The sequence below is a fragment of the Actinia tenebrosa genome, unplaced genomic scaffold (assembly GCF_029948245.1).
Source record: "Actinia tenebrosa isolate PJP-AT-01 unplaced genomic scaffold, QUT_ActTen_1.0 PGA_scaffold6__47_contigs__length_16458017, whole genome shotgun sequence".
NCBI lineage: Eukaryota > Metazoa > Cnidaria > Anthozoa > Actiniaria > Actiniidae > Actinia > Actinia tenebrosa.
In genome coordinates, this window is record NW_028292583.1 from 9,036,970 (window position 1) to 9,057,234 (window position 20,265).

Here is a 20,265-nt window from a genome sequence, read left to right on the forward strand (position 1 = left end):
CAATCTCATTGGTTTAAAGGAATGCAATTAATTCCCAAATAGCATCCTTAGGAGCTCTTAGTCGCATCCTTTTGAGCTCTTAATTGCATCTTTTTGAAAGAACCAATCAAAGAACAGAATTCTTATATTCAGCCAATCAGAGAGAAGCATTATTATGAGTATTTAATGATTTGCTGATAAATCGTTTATTTCATACCAGGAAAAACCTGATTGATTATTCTGCTCTCTTTATTGTGTCTTTTTTCTTGTGTATGATTACAAAAAGGATTAAGTGATTGATTAAGTGGTAATTGAACTTCGTGTCGTGCAATTTTGGACCAAAATCATACTTGTGATTAACAAATTGCACTCCAGCTATGCGGTCGTGCAATTTTGTAATCACTTGTAAAATTTTGTTCCAAAAATTGCACAACACGAAGTTCAATTACCATCATTAATTGGACAGGTCTTGTTGATATGGGATTAATTAGGCAGCTATGTAATTAATAGGTAATGGGACTTCGTGCTCCCCAATCAAGGAATAATTAGACTTGAAAAATTCCTCTGACTGCCTATGGCCTCATCCAATTTTGGAAGTCCTCGTCCAATTATTTCTTAATTGGACAGCATGGAGACCTATTACATATACAAATTCTGATATGCAAATTCATTACACTAGTAGTCGTGTCCCATGATAGCATATATATATTTATTATATAATTACCAATGAAATATCTATTTTTCTCTATTTCGAAAAATTGATATTTCACACGTGAAAATAACATGTTATTTTCACGTGTGAAAATGACACCATTGCGATGTCTATTTAAAAATACACCGAAAGAATTGCCTGAAAAAGCCAAAACATACTTCATTGATAATTATATAATAAACAGAATATTACATTGGCGCTTGGAGATACGCAATTTATCTTCTCGTGTTGAAAATCTTTTCAACACTCGAAGATAAATTTCGTATCTCCGGGCGCCCATGTAATATCCTCTATATATATTATATACTATAATGAATATTTTTGTGCATACAATAATGAAGCATCATTTTAAATATGACGAAATAAATAAATAAATGAATAAAATTAACCTTTTTTAACATGGAGAGTACACTTAGCTAACTGCTAGATTACAGTGTAGTCCACAAATTAATAAACTGAAATGAAGAATAATTAATCAAAGAAACATTAAGTGTGTTAAGAATCCCAACTGGCAAGGAGGCAAACCAGTTGGCTATTTACAAGCATGTTTGAGAAATTGAATTTGAGCTAATCAGAAATCAGGACAAATACAGTCTCAGCTAGTGGCCACAGCAGGACTCTAACCCAGCACCACCGTATTGCAAGACTGATGCTATGACCACTCGACCATGCTGCCTCCTTTTAAAAATTGGAAAGATTTGTTGAGTGATTAGGTTTAGAGTTGATATAGGCATTGTAATATCATTTCATGCCAGGGTGTGAGGTTAGAATCTTGCCTGGCCCCACTCATGTGTTTGCATGGAAACCTATGATACTCTTGGTTAACCAGTACACCATGACAATACCTCTTTGTCTTTGTTTCACAGACATGTGGAGTACACTCTACAAGGTGTTACATCTGGGACCTTCGGTATGATGATCAAATCCACCCTTTGATCCAATTGCAGTTTCCTCCCTATGCAGGGTTTTATAAGCTAGATGCCCAACAATTTACCCAATAGCATAATGCTCATACGATGCTCAACAATGGTCCAATATAACAGGTGATCCTTTTCTACTTTTGATTCTTACACTTTAATGTACATTTATTTAGAATACTGCTGAGACACGTCGTAACTGGGATAATTCCTGTCTCATCATTGCTGAAATCTTATCTCTCTGCAAGTATTGTAATGTCATTTTAGAACGGAATAAATTGCAAAATGCAATAATTATAACTAGAACATGTGCAACCAAAACTTACAAGTCTAAGCTTGTTAGATCAATACCTGATCATTCAGACTGGTTCTGCAATTTGTTAATTACCCTATATCACTATGATGCCACATGAAAACAATCTTGGTTTAATGACAAGAATCTTGGCAGTAGAACAAAACAGCAACAACACAAAGAAAACTGCAAAAAAGTATTTCTTAGAGCCTTAGGAAAAATAAGGGTTATAGTAGCCACCATATACATTATACGATAAACAGTTTTATAAAATGTTTGAAAACCAGACATATTGTATTATTATGTATTATAGTAATATCAACTTTTATTGTATCCCCCTTAACCTAATAATTGAAGCTGTGTGACATCATAGCAAGATAGGGCAATTATAATCCAATATTAGTGATCAAAAATGAATAAAGAAAACACTTGCATTGGTCATTTACCCGGGGATGACTCCAGGAAAGAAGTACTGGGGATGCTCGTTGTATCTCTTAGGGGTAAAAATTCGTGGTTTGGTATCTTTCTGAAAATCAGCATTTTCTGGTATCTCTTAGGGTGTTGGAAAAGGAGAGAAGCGCGCATCTATATGGCTTATCCTAGGCACTTTTTATAGGCCAGATGCCTAGTGTAAGAAGAATAATTACTACTCGAGCAAACTTATTATTTGTTGTGGTATCTCTTAGGGGTTAAAAATCATTCAGCCGTGCCCTTTTTTAAGACTTCCGGTATCCTTTAGGGGTCTTTTTGAAAATTTCCGACGAACATCCCCGGTACTTTTTTCCTGGAGTCCCCCTCCCCAGGGTCATGCATTCTTATGAGGTGTATGTTAGGATGAGGACCATCTTTTCCAAACAGATGATGGTTCTATTACAGATATTAAATACAATTTTCTATTCTGATATCTCCTTTTTCTGTAGAAGCAATCTCTATGCCAATATTTTCATCTTCTTCCTGTGATGCTCTCATTATCTAATTCAACATGTTAATATTGGTAATGAGATTGCTTAACAAATACGTATGACTATTGCTAAATAAGAGAAAGCAAACATTTCTCTGTTTTGTAAAACAATTTCTTGTCTGAATATAAAATATATAATAATATATAATATACCAAGGTGTTTTTGAACTAAATAATAACATGATGCAAAAATTAATTGTCAAACTGGACTCTGCCTTCCTATAGTCTTGGACAGATCGGTCCTTTCAGGGAAAACACATTTTCTTGTGATTCTTCCAGTCAGCCTTTTGACACTTTCTGGAACAGTAGCGGATATTACGACAACCTGAACACATCATTGTCTTGATGTTCCCTTCAGCACAAGAACTGCACATATTTTCCCAAGCTTGCTCTGTATCGATATGTAAGAAGGTCTTTAACGATGGAGACAATTTGATAGCAGATTGGAGGATGTATTGAAATAGCTCTGGCTTGAAACTGTGCATTTGATGGAGACGAATTAGGATCCTCTTTGTAGGAACATATCCAGCATTAAGGACCACATCAACACATCCAGTAAAAGAAGCATTTTTTGGGTGTGGCTGGGAATCATGTAAACAGCGCTGGCATTTGGGTCCCTTTCCATTGATACAATCATAACAAGATGTGTTGAACAAAACAAAGAGGATATCATCCATTATCCCATTCTTGCTTCTGGATGAATTTTCTGGTAAACAACTGATTGCTGTCTTCAGTGCTCCCACAGCTCCCTGTTCTGCTGCCATTTCTATTGGGCTATAATGTAAACCATACTTACAACTTGAATCTGCACCTGTAATACATTAAAGTAGATTTAGTCAACACAGTATATAGACCCCTTGCATTTGAAGTCAAAGCAGCTGATCTGGAGGGCAAAAAAAGAAATACAATCTCTTGAGAATTGGAATCTATCATTTTGTCACCCAGATCAAGCTGCATTCCAAATTCAAAGTGCTGCAAGGGGTATATGTAATAATCAAACTACATTGTGTGTGAGTCTTGGGCTGCATTTACACAGTGCTGGGCAAACTTTTTACTAGTCAAAAATTTGAAATACCATTGACATTGTTGTGTTTATGTTCCATCTGACAATTTTATGACCATAGTTAAAAAAATTGTCCAGTACCTTGGAAAATGCAGTCTTAATGAACTACTTGATTTTGCCTTCTTCTTTGACATTTAGAAATAATAATTAAGCAGCTTTTTATTTGTCAAACTTTATCAGCTATTATTAACATTATTCAATCATATTGGCCAACCTAAAAACACTATCAAAAGAAATGACTGAATTTTGAAATTTTGGCTGCAAATGTTTTTACTTTGGCCTATAGTATGATGATTTAAACAGGAAGAGGTGAACAGCAATAAGCAATTGATGGGTTGCAATCATTCTCAAGAAAGTTAAAAGACAAAAGCATGGTGGCCATTGTGGTGCCCTTAACAAGGGATGGTAATAAGAAATATTTCGTTAAATGGCACCAAAGCACTCTCGAGAGGCTGTGATGACTTAACATGCAATCGAAGAATTGGTCATAAGTAATAGATAGTAACCTTTTAGTAAGTTTTTTCATCTTTTCACAGTGTATGATTTACCCTTTTATCATTATTGTTTCATAAGTGATAGGTCATTCCAAGATGCAAGAATTGCTGGAGCGACTTGTATTTCTCATTATTATTATTGTCAATGACACAGATATTGTTGTTGGGATTTTTGGTGCTTTTTGTGGTCGATGAAACGAAGGAAAAAACCTTGATTATTCGTGTTTTGACAAATGCAAATGTCATGCAAATGCCAATCGTCACACTTGCTGTCTGCGCTTTCAACATTTTTTTTGTCGAAATAGCTGTATATGAATTTAGTGATTAAAATACATTGTAGAAATTAAATATCTTTAAATCTATATGACTGTTGTTGTAATATGAAATGCACAAAAATTACCATATTTGCAGAGCTTCTTTATGATGTCTGGATGATGATCATAATAGCAGGCAATATGAAGAGGTTGAGGCATATTACCATACAAATCAGGTACAACTTTAGCACCAGCTTTCAGCAAAACTTCCAGATAACTTGAGGAATCTGCTTTGACAGCCTCACTCACAAGTCGTCCCCCAAATCCTGGTAGGGAAGCTTCCAGGAAAACTCCTTTGTTGACCATTTTTCTAAAATTGTCTAAAGTGGATTCCAGCTTTAGAAAGCCTAGTATTTCCTTTTCTTTCCTGAGCATGAGAAGACAGTAGTGTGTGTGGCAATTGGTTGCAGCCCACTCAATTGCCCCAGGAGTACTCTTCCAAAGCTCTAGGTTTGACATGCAATACACAGCAGCATTACTCAGGGAGTTCTCAGATTTCATCATGTGGGGAATGCTAATATTGGTTAACTCTCTCTCTCCAGTAAGGAAGCTGATAACATGGCGTGATGCTTGGGCTGCTCTCATTATAGCACCAATTGGAGGTGTTGAAGGTGACATTTGCTCCAAGTTTTCATAATAATCACTAGCAAATCCTCTATGGTGTTTATACCTATATTCTAGCAAAGCAAGGCTCCAAAGCCAAGCAGTGGCTGATGAGGCTAAAGCAAATGCTTGTTCATTAGATTTCTTGGAAGCAAATTTAAGAGCTCCCTTATCGTCACCTAGTTTCATGTAGACTTCCAGCACATGGTATCTCCAGTTAGCAAAGGATGACCAGCTAGAAGATATAAATATTTTCATTAGAACAAGTTAATAGCAAGAAATAACTGCACAGGCAGATTCAAATACAACATTACATGCCATAACATGTATAATCTACAAAGAATTTCAAAAGTTAGAATTGACTTCCATTGCCTGCTTAAATTTATTAATAAAACGAATTGTTATTGCTAATTCAAGTTTGACAATGTCAAGTCAACCAAACCTTTGCATTATAAAAAGATGATGCAAGATTAACAAATACTTATTCAACTGATTTTTATATTTATCAAACTGACACTACATCTGTTTTTGAGCCCATTAGACTGAGTCGTATGAAGAGCCTATATAACAGCATATAGCATATAACCTACCAGCATACTATCACGAATCCTGCAATCTGATTGGCTAACATACCTAATATCTATCCTAGAATAGATAGTAAGTAGTGAAAAACAAACAAGTGTATGGTCAAGTTTTGCTGGAATCTCTACTTGTTTTTAAAAAATCCTTTAAAAATCAATCGTAGAAAAGACAAGACTATATCATGAAAAGGAAGCTGAGATTTTGGACGATAGAGATAAATTAAAAACTGAAGAATAATTTAGGCAATTTTAAATGAAAAAGTGGCTGTCAGATTTCACTGAGATTTTCATGTTAAAAATTTACAACGACAGATGAACATCTGACATAAGATTATGCACCAGATAATGATGGCATTTCTCAAAGAACAGAAAAAATCCAGAAGACAACTTATTCACATATATTTATGAAGAACTTTAATCGGTAAGAAAAGACAAAACAATAAAGAAAGTGCAAATTAACTGAAAAGGCACACCTTTGAATGATCTGACAACAAAGTATTCGTGAATAAATCTGTTCGGTACCATCTGTTCAGTTTATCACTCATTCAATTAGAAAATTGATACCAAAAACAGATAAAAAGGTGAAAAATATTGGAAAGAGAGTTTTGACCGTAATAGTAAAGACAAAAAGCTATAAATATTGTGGCAAGTGGATATTTTCAGTTTGTTTTCATTACGTTTTCAGTGCACACACTCGTTAGAAATTTAGAGCACACATGAAAAATACAAAAGTATGATGAAGTTTTTGTTGTTAGTTTTTCATTCATCAGTTCAGTTGTGTTCAATGTTAAGTTCATTCAAAGAGAGTCAAAAAAAGTTGTGTTAATTAAGTTAACGGGAATTTTTTTGACTAGGAAATAGTTGACGTCACCGTAAAGAGCACAGTTTATTCTCCAAAATGTTGTTACAAATTTTTGAGAAACACATTTGTTGCGGAAATATTTGTTCTCAAAGTTGATTGACGTGATTTTTACCTCTTTTATGCATAAATCATAAACAAGACAAGATATAAAAATTCTGAGACACCGTTTTGGAGATTAAACTGTGCTCTTTATGGTGACATCAACTATTTCCTAGTCAAAAAAATTCCTGAAACTTTTTGAAAAAGAGCGGTCGAAAATTATAAAACTCGCACTCTTGAAAAACTGATAAGATAATGTTCAAAAATAATTCTCATGGTTGAAATCTGTGTTTATTCAGCATTAAGAATATATATACTTTTGTAGCAATATCAGTTGAATAGTTAGTGCGCTATGGCATTTTTAGTGAACATCGGTCACGAAGGTCCCATGGTGGTACCTTAAAGACGAAACTTGCACATGTTGTTTACATGGTCACATATAGAGCAAGTTTAAGCTTATACGTTAGGACTTCAAGTCGAATTTGCAAAGATGAATGAAAATAGTGCCTCCGGTTGATTGCTGTTTAATTTTGTTCATTTAAGTTGTCAGTGTAATTCTTTTTTCCTCAAACTATAACATTAGCTAGTAGATTGCTAGTAGGTTTTTGATAAAACAATCAGACTACTCATTCTCGTTTTCTATAAGTCAAATTGTCTATTTGGCACTACGCGCCTCATTGACTATCTATTGACTAGAAAACTTGACCTGTTAGTGTAATTGATAAAAATATAAATGTCAGAGCTTTGCTGCCAAATTCAATTATATTTTGAATATCTTACAAGCTCTAGTGGAGCAAAATGTTTGCAAATCGCTTTTCCAAAGTCCTCAAATTCCCAAAGTTTCCTTCCCTTCATTTCACAGTGAGTAGGTTGAATGATGCTCAGAGACATTCTCTTTATGACATTATTTTATATACTAAAGAGCAGTGAAAACTTAATTTTAATATCACATAAGTATTATCCAGAGGAGGAGTGACTACTATCCCATAGTGCTTTGCAATTGTATATTTTCAATATGGCGGCAAGTTACTGCCTTGACTGAAAATAGCTTTTATTCTAGTAATGAGGGATGTTTCTACTTTGCTGCACTAGGTAAGTTCTAGAGATAATAATTTATCATTTGTGTATTTTTGGACTTGAATAGACGAGTTTAGAGTGTATAATTTTACATTTTCTTCAATGTTATTGTCATTCAGGAGATTTTTATTTTTGATAGTTTGATGTATGTTTCTTTATTTATAACTTAATAATTTGAGGGTCAATCTCATATGTTATGTGTTTCCTACTTTGTATGTCATTGTAGCTTTAAAGTGAACATAGTTTGACTCAGATTGACCCAGGTTTTTAACAAGAAATGTTGGATTATGTTTACTATTTTTCACATTTACAGACTGAAGATAGTTGTCACAAAGCGTATTTGCTTCATGCTGATGACCACAGATCGCTCGCCATCGAAACTATTCCAATTTTAAGTAATGAATCAATATCACTGGTCATGTGGTTGTTTAAGCCTCTGTATCTAACATAGACTTTCATTTTGTTTTTCAGAATAACCCAAGTCGAACAAACACAACTTCAATCAAATTTCTTTGACCGCCTCAGTCGGGCTTTGACCTTTAGTGGCGGACATTCCAGTTACAATCAGAAAATGTTAGGCTGTTAGAAACACAGCAAAGCTGAACGTTTATTATTTGAATGGCCTATAATTTTGCTAAATAAAAGACATAATTCTCTATTAAATTCTATGTGATGCTTGGTTCTAGAATTCTCTTGAAATAAATCTTTGTTTAGCATGACTATAATTATAGTGTCACTTTGTGCAGCGCCATGTTCAAGTTAGACTAAAACAATAGCCCAGGCAAAAAGCCTTCAGAAGAAAGTTGATGCTCAATAAGAGGCAAATATGCTTTAAAAACTCTTCTTTTTGAGCACAAAGGAGCAGAAATTTGAAACAGTCTTCAATTCTGAAGAATATTTTGACAGAAATCTCTTGGTCTAAACGCTTCGGACTTGAACACAATGATCCACGTGCCAAAAAATTCGATGATATACTTGCTTTCGCAATGCACTGTGGGATAGTAGTCACTCCTCCTCTGAGTATTATCATTAACTATGGGAATGTTTCACTCACATAAACTTACTTTATTTGCCAAGCTTTAAAAAATATTTGCTGAAACAGTCTCATTGTAAATGCCTAAATCTAAAGGTATCCTAGATTATTATTTTTACCTATAAAAGTTACTGTCCAGTTTTTCAAGAAGAAGATATTTTTCCAAAGCCTCCTTATTCCGGTTCACCTTGCGTAGCGTGTTAGCTTGACCATGAACAGCTCGAAAGTAGCTTCGAAGGTGGTTGTAACTCCAGCATTTACCTTCACCAATCTCAGAATCAAATTCTGGGCTGACTTTTGGAGCAACTTCAACTGCTTTGTTGTAATAATCTGGGTGACGAATCAAAAGTAAAGATCACGTTGATTTTCTTAGTAATCAAGTAATACAAATCTTACTAGTAATAGTAAAAAAGATAAAGAAGCAAGGATTTAGGGTCAATATTTTTCTTTTCCCCTTGATTATCTAAAGCTATTAGAGTTATCTAAGCATAAGAACATATCTTATGGTGTGACTATGCAAACCAAGCCCACCTCAATGAATTTTCTACAAATTATCCAATAGTGTTTGAGTATTAAGACAAAAAATTAGCAGCAAATTTTGAATTCAGCTATTCTTCCGTGGCAAAACTAAATGATAAATAAGAGCTTTTAATATATTTCCTTTGCAAATATAGTGATTTGTGTCACCAAAAATATTAAAAAATAGTAATAAATGACTTTAGATATGAGGAAAGCAAATTAGAAACTGCATAGGTCACGGTCTATGAAAACAGTTTGTTTCTTCCAGGCAACAATATTATTATTGATGTTTGTGTGTGTGAATTAATTAATCATTAATTGTTTTATCCTACAATTAGGTTTAGTATAAGTATATTTTTGTACCCTCTCAAAAATTTAGGGGAGGGTTCAAAACATGGACACCTTTAATTGTGGACCCGGTCTAAGAACCACCTTTTGTGGACCATGTTGGTGGACCACCATAAGAACAACATTGAAAACAGGGATAAAGACATTACAGATGATAAAGAAAGGAAAGTATTTGAATAGCTTAGGCTTACAGTTAGTTGATAACTGATCAAAAACGCTGTACTTTCAAACTTGAGATTTCTCTAAATTATATCCCCTAATAATATGCCAAATATATCTCCTGCTAATATACAAAATGGCGGCACTGAGGCAAGTTGTATTTTCAGCTATCAATTTTATATTGGATGAGGTACAACTATAGAATACCCCACAAGGAAAAGTATTATAGTGGGCTGCCTACGCATTCGTTGTAGTTATAAACAATCGAGTACCTTGGGGTAAGGGTTAAGGTTAGGATTGGGGAAGGCTTTGGCGGGGTATTCTATAGTTATTCCTTGCATGAAAGCAAATTTGGTGTACTTGCAGAAAATATTGAAAGGATGAAAATTATTGAGGTATCCCTCTTAACCTTGATTTTCTCAATACTAGTAAAAGTTCTTATCTTTTACTAGTATTGAGAGAATCAAGTTTTTAAGGATGAAATGAGAGGGGGTCTGCACCTAACCCTTAATCTGCCACTACAAGAGATATCCATATACGTTTTAAGATCTTCTACAATACCATATATATGATACAATAGGGTATTGCAGAAGTAAATGATTGCCTACTGAAACAGTAACAACAAAATCAAAATTGCCGCAACGACTATTTATGAAATGTGTTTTGTCACTCGGTACAGAAGTAAGGGAGATGTAAATGTAAAGTAAATGCTACATCGAGTGTATAGGCAGATTAAAAAATGACTTTTGAGTTATATGGCGGCATTGCAATAACTACTTCTAAAACTAGCTAGAACGCTATAAAGTTGACACGCGAAAAATACAAAGAGAATGTTGTGGTGCCATCGAATATCACGTGATTGACCAGCTACATGAAACACATAGTCTGAGAAGGAACAAAATAAAACGTTGATCTCGTTCACCCTTACTAGACACTATAAAGGTAGTTAAATGGCCTATCTAGATCGCTTTTCTTGAAAACAGAAGCTTTCTACTGACCCCGCTTGAAGGGTAACCCTCCTACCCATTTTCTCAGGCCTTAAAATAGGGTTTCAGCATACGTACCGAGTGCTTCTTCATAGGTGTCCGAGCCACACGCAGCCATTACGTTGTAAGCTTCGGGGCAATAAGGAGAAATAGACAAGGCGTCTTTCGCTACTTTTACAGGGTCCTCGCTGGAATACGCCATCCTTGCCTTTTCTTCTGCTTTAAAAATTCTTTTGCTGCAATAAGAGCTGGATGCGGCGCTCATTTCGGATGACACTGGATTACCAGCACACACAAGATTTTCCACGTGCGAGCAAAATTCGGGGTCTTTCTTTGGATCTCCCAGACCAAAACGTTCAAACTTTAATGGATACACAGGATTATGGATGGTCATTATGTCACTGCCAAAAAGTTTAGCAAACATTTCCATTCTGATGCCTAAAACAAGCAGAACCTTTCCACAAACTTCTTCTTGTCGTATTCTTGTCGTGCGGGGCTTCCAACGCTTCCAGTACTTGCAAACGCGGGAAAATAATACACCCTGTCGAGGCTACTTTAAAATCTAAGTGGGGAGGGGACGAGTTTCTAGGCGAGACTGAATGTTATCCATGTTACCACCAAATGAAGTAACCTGAAGAAAAAGTTATATCAAAATAAAAAAGGGTCCGAATCAATTTGTTCCAAAAAAAGATTTTTCCAAACCAATTTACAATCTCTTTAACAGTACTAATAAAAAAAAGTCGCAATTTTCTTGATACCGTATTAAAATAACTTGAAATTATATCATATAGTAATACTAGTAAAGAAAAGTTCGCAAGTTTATCAACTTTCATAATTTGCGAATTCTGGTACCGTATTATATCATATACTAGTAAAAAAAGTTCGCAAATTTATCAACTTTCATAATTTGCGAATTTTGATGCCATCGTATTACATCACTTTCTTTTACTAGTATATCTTGAAATATGATACGGTACCAGAATTCGCAAATTACTAGTATGAGAGTTGATAAATTTGCGAACTTTTTTTTACTAGCATATGATATAATTCTAAATTATTTTAATAGGGTATCAAGAAAATTGCGAATTTTTTGTTAATTCCAGTACGTTACACGCTCATGCTCATGCTGCTGTACCATTGTTGGACGTATCGCAGGCTCGTCTTCAGTTGGCTAAACAAACCGAACATATATGGCCGAGAAATTAAATTTCAAGTTTCGAAGAAAAGAAGTGCCAAAGGAACCAAAAACGAAATGGCCAGAGCTCATTGGAAAGGTAATACAGTATTATTTCGATTTCTGTGACCAAAACCTAAATTATTGTATCATATGTAGGTTTTCTGTCTGCTGAATTTGTCGTTGACTTGGAAACACAGAGCCTCTAAAACAATGATTTTCTTTTTTCTTTCATATTTACTACCTATTGACTGTTTTACTTGTAAAGAATTCATGTTATGCCTTTTTCTGTTGAAATTTAAAATCGCTAGTCGAGTTGTCTTATGTTGAATGAAATATTTTGAAATGGACGATTTGCCCTAACAGGTCACGTGACGTTGTCCTCCTTAAAATGAGCAGTTGTGTGAAATTGAACTTCAAAAATAAAAAGAGTATCTCGACATTGGTAGAGAGGCCAAGTTACAGCTTATTGAAAACCACAACTGAAGAAATGGCATCAAAAATAAAATTCATTCCCCCCCCCATACACCTTAACCATTGCATATTGCAAGTTAAGTGCTGTTAGTATGCATGGATGTCATCTAAGGTTAATATCGCAGTGTACAGGAATATTGTCAGGGGAATCCTATTCAAATTCAAATTTCCAAATGCAAATCCATCCACCTAGTAGTAGTTGTGTCCTATGATTGCATATATTATGCTATAACTATTTTTATGCATACACCACGGCCTAATGAGCATCAATTTAAGGTGACTGGCTACTTTTGGAAAAAATCAAACTTTCTTTAAAACTAATTTTTTAAAAAGTGAAATGTACTGCTGATTTCAAGAATGGAAAGAAAAATGGGGTGTTCCAAGCTTGTTTTCAAGATAATCAGCTTTTAATGGATGCCTGTGAAATATGTTTTTGTGAAATCAACAAGTCCGTTTGCTCACCATTTCTTCATTTAGAATACGTTCTCGGCTTCATTCTTTTCACGAAAATGTAAAATGTTATGATTACTTGCCTTAGGATGAAATTCATTGGAAACCGTTATCCTATATAAATTTAAAAAATCTAAGCAAATTGAGCTTAAGATTCGAACTTGATTGATTAGACTAGATTTTTCAAATCATTGAGTTTCTCTGTTATTTCGATTTTTTCTGATAAACGACCCTAACTTCTGTTTTCAATTTTCATGCACACTCCATTACTTTTCTCAACATATGAGCTTAAGCTTAGTAATAAGGAAGATGATACCAAGAAGACTACTCATTGCTTCTTCAGATTTTTTTGGATTTCTTCAGCTCTTGTGAAGGTATTTTTGGTTCGATGTTTGGCAAGTTCGATCTTTGGCAAACTTCCAAACAAACATTTTAACCTGATTTGGCTATATAGAAGGAAGGGCTGATCCAGGGGGAGGGGGGGGGGGGGGAGGGGGACAAAGGGGGGCTAAAGCCCCCCTTCAGCAGAAAAAAGCAAAACAAAACTGAAGAATTTTTTATTGTGAAGTTTTCTGTATATCAAAGTACGTATGTGTTTGAATAGAAAACCAAAATGATCAAATTGTGTTAAAATAAGACATTTTCGCAAAAAGTCAGTCCAGGATTGGACGCCATCCCCCAATTCACCATTTTTTATCACTTCGGATCCCTGTGGTAGCCTGTGGCGGGGAAACTCTTGACCTTTACCCCCCCCCCCCCCCCCCATCAAGTTAGTAGAAATGGACTTGATATAGTTAGCTAGTGAACAAGGTGTTTGGTCGCGATTGCATCTTTGTTTTGATCAATCATATCGTGAAGTGATCCCTCAAAATGTACTCTAAAATACTATACAAATTCTTTTACAAATCTTTGTAGCTGTTTACTAAGTTTTATCTATGTTTCTGGTAAGCAATTGATTATTCATGTCTAAGGAAGCTGGTAAAACAAGGAGAGCTGCCACTAAATTTACGGGGGAGGGGTTAGTCAACAATAAGGGACCGGTCATTATTTATGAAGTGGGGGATTTCTCCCGGATAGTATAGAAATTACCCATAGCCCACTCCCTAAATCCTGCAAGTTACAAGTTAGCCCACCTCATTTTAGCATGCATAAAAAAATATGACCCCCCCTCCCAAGGTTTGGCCCGAAATGTTACATCCTCACTGATGTTTATGTAATAGATAAAGTATAATCTGGAGTATATAAGCCAATGTTTTATGATTAGTTAAATATCTAGGATAATGACCGGTCCCTAAATAACAAATAAAGAGAAGAAAGGGGGAGCAGCGTAGAGCTTACCGGTGTTTGTATTGCTATACGGCCACCTTAGACAAAAATCGCGACATGCACTTTGCAATAGACTGCCGTCAATCAATTATGTTGACACCATTTACATGCTTGTGTGATTCAAAAGGCACTAAAACTTCGGTTGATTGTTTACAAGTATTATGAGCCACACTCACCGGGCCTATCCGGGCCAATCCAAACGTGTATAAATGACGTCAACTTGTTTGATTGACAGTAGTCTATTGCAAAGTGCACGTCACGATTTTTGTCTGGGGTGGCCGCGTAGCAATGCAAATGCCGGTAATATAGGAAGGGTTTTTTCTTTTCACAATTTTGGGGTCCTGTTTTGGGAGGGCTTCGATTTTGGGGCGCTCATTTTCAGAGGTTTATGATGAATCAAAAATGTTTTTAACAAAGATTAAGTCACAAGCATTGATAAATGAATGAATTTACTTAAAATGATAATAAGTAATGACCATTATTTTTACACTACCTCCAGAACTAAAATGCTTCACAAATTTTCTTTCTCATTAAAATTAAAACAATGTAACTATGAATTAACTAAACAAGAAGGTGTGGAAGGTCAGATGCAATGCTGAATAAATCTACAAAAACTAGACATAAGACTGATGTTATATTGATCATTCTTTTCCTAAAGCAGGGGCGGCGGAAGCTAAAAATCCTTGGGGGGGCACTGCAAAAATCTTTGGGGGGACACTGCAAAAATCTTTGGGGGGACACTGAAGATTATATTTAACGCTATGTGATAACGACAATGTTTTGTTTGATTGCAGACGCATGCACCGTAAAACAATGACTAAGAACCAATATTTTTTTGGGGGGCCAGGCCCCCCCAAAAAATTTGGTGGGGGGGGGGGGGCATACGTCCCCCGGCCCCCTGGTTCCACCGCCCCTGAGGGGAGGGGGAAATAGATAGACAAGACACTTACTCCTTATGAATTTGACTGCTTTGCTTTTTACATGACAAGTACAGGCAGCTTAAAGTGTATATCACAGGAAAAAAATTATTTTCAAAATCACTTATACGTGAACAGCTAGTAATCACTTATACAGTCAATTCAAAAAACGTTGTCGTCGACCGGCTCAAGCCTACGCGACTGGACCGAAAGGAACTCTGGGTAGCAATCATTGAAGCCGAGTTGACTGCATAATTTTATCTGACTAGTTATGCCTGGTTTACAGCACGAACCTTCATAGGCGAGCGGGAAGTGTCGAAGGAGACGTTTTTTTAATGCCTTCATATTTTCGAAATTGTGAACTGAATCATAACTACTTTGTTTTACTTTCCCTAAACCCAAAGACATGCATTTGATGGATTGTTTCTCGCCATTATTATCTTTATTCCTAGCGGGAACAATTAATTCAGAATGAATATTTAACCGCTTCAGTGATTTTTACCCATATTCCTTTCGGTCCAGTCGCGTAGGCTTGAGCCGGTCGACGACAACGTTTTTTGAATTGACTGTATGTGAACAGCGTTGTAGTAGTAGTATGGTTGCAGGATTTTTTTTTATGTGGAATTTTCTTTTCAAAGATATAAACATTTGAAATATCAAAATGCAATAAAATGACGTAACTTCAAGACTAATTTATTATACAAAAATGCTTTTGTGGAAAGTACTTTTTTTCATTTGCAAATCATCCTTATGACTGAATTATATAGTTTCATACACTTTTAGGTTATTTCACTGCAACACAATCTTGAACTGATGTCATCTCAATTGCATATTGATATTTCAAATGTTTATATCTCTGAAAGGAGAAGACCACATACACAAATCATGCTTCTTCACTGTTCACACATAAATGATTTCGAAAAAAAATTTTTTTCCTTGATATACACTTAGACAAAGAAGAGTGATCAAAAAGAAACCACACAATCACAAGTGTTTGAGCTTTAATTACGCAAGTCTTACGTTATGATAAAATTACTCAAATAAATTGTTTATTCATAGGATGCCGAAGAAGCTGTCACAGTTATTGACAGAGAACATCCTGGGCTTAAAGTAATTAAACAAAACAAAATATTTTAAAATTTACACACTAATTAAATGAATTGATAAATAAGATAACAATATTAAAAATGATTTTAGGAATAAATTTTTTAAAATCATCATTTAAAATGTTAATCATAACCACAAAGAAGTGATAAGAGCATATGCAGTAAAACCATTGATAATCACAAATTGTCCCTTGTGTATGTGTTTTAACATTATGAAATGTTCTGGTTGACTGGTTGAGTGTATACTGTTTGTCAGTATCAATTTTGATTTTTTTTTAATGGTTTTACTGCATGCACTCTTATAAAAACAAAAATAACATTTAATTTCTAAATTAAAGACTCCAAATAGATAAGCCATCTATTACACAAAACTTAAAAGCATTGAAAAAATGGTACAAGAAATAGATATAGCTCCAGACAAAATTATTACTAATGTTGAATTTATTGTTTTAGATTCAAATCATTCCAGACAAGAGCTTCATAAGCAAAATCCAAGAACCCAATTGTGTCCGCCTTTTTGTAGATGCAAGACAAAGAGTTACAGTATTACCAAAGACTGGTTAAAAACATATTTGTTGACTCCTGAACCATATAGCAAATCCCTACATCTTGCTACAGTGAAAACATTACCAGTGAACAGGATGCAAATGGGGGGAGGGGAGGGAAAGGGGCAGCTAAGACTCTGTTTTTGTCTGTTATTCCATGATATGAACATGTTTACAAGTAATAAGTATACCTTGATCTTTACTTAGTTTTGCCTATTGAATACTACCTGATACCTGAGAATGCTTTCTCTGAAGTTGCTTTTGATATGAATGAATTATATAGACTAAGAACTTGATAACTTAAATAAAGGAGGGAATCAGGTGATATACGTACAGTACAGACATTGTTAATAAGTAATTTTTTGTTGGCCTTTGGTATGCTTATTTTTTAAACATCAACTTATCTCTTGACATGTACATTTACATTTCTAAAGAATTCAAATTTCAGTTATGCAAAATGCACCTTCTTGGACATCCTCAGTAACCCAGAGATAAGATCCTGTTGTTCGTTTCTTGCTACCAGAGAGTAGAGAGAACAAGTAAATTTTACCCCTGGGTTACCCAGGATGCTCTTGGTATTTATAAAGTATAGAAGAGAAGTGACTGGACAACAGAACATTACCATGGATTGCAATATGGATTGTCCTCTATTAAAATGCTTCAAGAAAAGTTTATTTCAAAGAGGCTTTGTGTGTTTCTGGGTGTGGGCATGGATGTAGCAACGGGGAGGTGGGGGAGGGGGTGGGGGCTATAGCTCCCTTCCACTTATTGACCAATATTATTTTAAATTTCTCTTTCGTAAATTGAAATGCCAAAAATTACAAAGCATTCCACACTGACGTAAAATAATCATTCAGGGCAAATGCATTCGGGGCTAACAGAATAGAAACAGATAGAATACCTTTATTTAGACATGATAATATTTAAAGCTAAAAGCTTGTGGGGTCTGTTCATTTACAGAAAATATTCATTCATTTGTGTCAATAGTTGTTTTATTAAGGTGAATATACTTTCGTTCATTTGCACGAAAGAAACCTTCAAGAACGACATTTGCATATGTATTAACATTCAATTGCATCAACAGACAAACAATAGTGCCTTTTGACATTCAATGGTAAAAAATGTATTTTCACTTTGGCTGGAGTTAAATTCATTAAGGCCCTGGCTAAACGAGGAAACATATTTTCCTAAATGTTTCCAAAGGTGGCAAAGCTGTCAGGGAACATCGGGATGTTTAATCGATATCGGTTAGCGTATGCGCACTTTCAAGATAGAGCTAGCGTTGCTAAGTAACGAACTTGTAGAATATTGACTTTCGTGGCTAAACGAGGAAACATTGTTTCCATGCGTCTTGGAAGCATGAAATGTTTCTGCCGCACAGCAAAAACATTTTTTTGCTTCTTGGAAGCAAAATTTGTTGCGCGTAGCAATGTTTCGCATGTGGCTAAACTTGGAAACATCGGGGAACATGCGCGCGGGAAACATGTTTCCTCGTTTAGCCAGGGCCTAACTTTACAGTGCCTCTAAATACACTATAAGGGTGAGGGGGCGGGGATTCATTAGCGTTATTCTTAATTTGTAAAGATATAAAAGCTTGAATTCCAAACAATCCTTCCAACAAGATATAAAGGCAGCCGATTGCAAGCTTCGTACAGAATTTTCATTGTGCAAGTAGCAACAAAATCGAAAGTTTGTCCGAAATGCCAAAAAGAAATAGAATCCTGCTGGAACAGCGTCCAACTCATGAATCAGGGACTACGAAGATGTGAATGAAGACTATTTGATGGTTTGAGATACAATAGGAATCGACAGAATCACGTACGGTAAGAGAAACCGTCCTGCCGGATATCTTACAAAAAAGATTGGACTAAGCTAACTCGGCTTGTTTATAAGCCATGCTGTGCTTAACAATAGCATCTTTATAGACGAATGCGGATATAACATCTGGACCGCAATAAGTCAAGAAAGCTAGAAGGGAGGGAGGGCATATTTATATATACATATATATATATGAAGAAAATTTACTGAAAAATGGTCTTACTTTTAAGACCCCTTTGATGCGATATTCGGATTGAAAACCGAAAAAAGTTTTCCCAATTTTTTAAAATCAATAGACCACACACCCATTTCCTCTTTAAGACCCCTTTTATCTAAATATTCTTCATATAATTATATATTTGTGTGGTCAGCGAGGGAGAAATGCGACAGTCGCTATAGCTATTTCATGTACCAATGTCCTTGTTTTCCATCCAAAGATTCATTGATTTCTTAGCAAAAACAAGACTAAACCTCGCCCCTGACGAGCATGTTGTCTTTATTTATGGAGCGCCACCCCACAATAATCCAGTCATGCCTTGCCCTAATACTGAACTCAGAAAGTTTACCTTACGGTCCATTCTTTAACATAGTGGAACCCCGCACAACAGAGAAGGGAGACGCCAAAGAAGTACTCAGTTGTTGCTGCAAGCCTCACAACGTAATATTGATACCAAAACGCATTCAGTGACCCCCGTTTTTATTTTTTTGAACAAAAAAGAATATGCTGTGGTATCTATGTTAATGTCAAGTTTAAAGAAAATTCTGATTGCAACTTCATTTGCCCGCAAACGTCCTTTTGAATAAATAAATATACAGAAACAAGTGGGTCGGGGCACTTACCTGTTGCGTGGGGACTCGGAAAGATCTTTTGGGTGGACAGTTCGTTAAATGCTAACTCGACGTACCAAGATTTTTTACACTCAAACCTCGGAATGGCCGATGGTCATGGAGCTGAAGAAACTTGTTGGCTTGAAATCATTTTGGCCTTGATTTTAGTATTTATGATAAATAAATTATGATGGAAAAATATAATACATCACTTAATTAAGTCAGTACATTAATGCCCTATTTTATTGATAGCTTTGAAAGACCGTCAGTAGCAAGGGTTTGGTCTTTCTCCCTTTGGCGCCATATCTGCAGGTCAAGTGACTCAATACGCCACGATGTCTCCGATGTCATTTTCATAAACCAGTGTTTTCCAACAATATATACGGTATTTAGATGCTATTACTGCTTTTCTAAGTTCTAAAATATACGATTTTAGTCCTACAATCTGGCACTATTAGAATCTGGCCTGTGGACGCTTATAAAAAGGCGGGAGGATGCTTGTATTAATTTCATTAAGTCCAATAACCCAGTTTATAACCTAGTAAGTAGCAGAATGACTATACCTAACAACAGGTTACTTCATATCTCAAGGCAACCAATACTGATAGAATTGATTCCGCACATTTGTGACCAATGTGCGCACGCGATTGAATTTATTTTTTTAATTCTTTTTTTATATTTATTTTTC

The 20,265-nt window shown here is 35.3% G+C and overlaps 2 protein-coding genes and 1 long non-coding RNA gene across 3 annotated transcripts; 2 read left to right on the plus strand and 1 right to left on the minus strand.

The window, feature by feature from the left end:
• Window positions 1–1,834: 1,834 nt before the first annotated feature.
• LOC116300279 (uncharacterized) lies at window positions 1,835–11,419 on the minus strand. The gene is made up of 4 exons (XM_089039208.1): window positions 11,018–11,419; window positions 9,047–9,257; window positions 4,819–5,570; window positions 1,835–3,672 (listed from the first exon to the last, which is right to left on the minus strand). Exons 1-4 carry the CDS (start codon window positions 11,367–11,369, stop codon window positions 3,107–3,109), a joined length of 1,881 nt encoding a protein of 626 aa, XP_088895334.1. The 5' UTR covers window positions 11,370–11,419; the 3' UTR covers window positions 1,835–3,106.
• Window positions 7,823–8,557, plus strand: LOC116300281 (uncharacterized). Its single transcript, XR_004197574.2, has 2 exons — window positions 7,823–7,909; window positions 8,366–8,557. It is a non-coding gene; the product is annotated as an uncharacterized LOC116300281 (long non-coding RNA).
• A 660-nt stretch (window positions 11,420–12,079) lies between the features above and the next one.
• Window positions 12,080–17,612, plus strand: LOC116300282 (uncharacterized). Its single transcript, XM_031709119.2, has 3 exons — window positions 12,080–12,213; window positions 16,340–16,390; window positions 16,840–17,612. Exons 1-3 carry the CDS (start codon window positions 12,130–12,132, stop codon window positions 16,948–16,950), a joined length of 246 nt encoding a protein of 81 aa, XP_031564979.1. The 5' UTR covers window positions 12,080–12,129; the 3' UTR covers window positions 16,951–17,612.
• The last annotated feature ends 2,653 nt before the right edge of the window (window positions 17,613–20,265 follow it).

What these genes read in the sequence shown, in the direction of transcription:
- LOC116300279 (XM_089039208.1), bottom strand. Translation starts at nt 11,369, where the DNA reads ATGGAAATGTTTGCTAAACTTTTTGGCAGTGACATAATGACCATCCAT. An exon ending in CACCTATGAAGAAGCACTCG is followed by an intron (nt 9,258 to 11,017) that starts GTACGTATGCTG and finishes TTCGTCACCCAG; the next exon opens with ATTATTACAACAAAGCAGTT. An exon ending in AAAGAAGCTCTGCAAATATG is followed by an intron (nt 3,673 to 4,818) that starts GTAATTTTTGTG and finishes AATGTATTACAG; the next exon opens with GTGCAGATTCAAGTTGTAAG.
- LOC116300282 (XM_031709119.2), top strand. Translation starts at nt 12,130, where the DNA reads ATGGCCGAGAAATTAAATTTCAAGTTTCGAAGAAAAGAAGTGCCAAAG. An exon ending in GGCCAGAGCTCATTGGAAAG is followed by an intron (nt 12,214 to 16,339) that starts GTAATACAGTAT and finishes GTTTATTCATAG; the next exon opens with GATGCCGAAGAAGCTGTCAC. An exon ending in GAGAACATCCTGGGCTTAAA is followed by an intron (nt 16,391 to 16,839) that starts GTAATTAAACAA and finishes TTATTGTTTTAG; the next exon opens with ATTCAAATCATTCCAGACAA.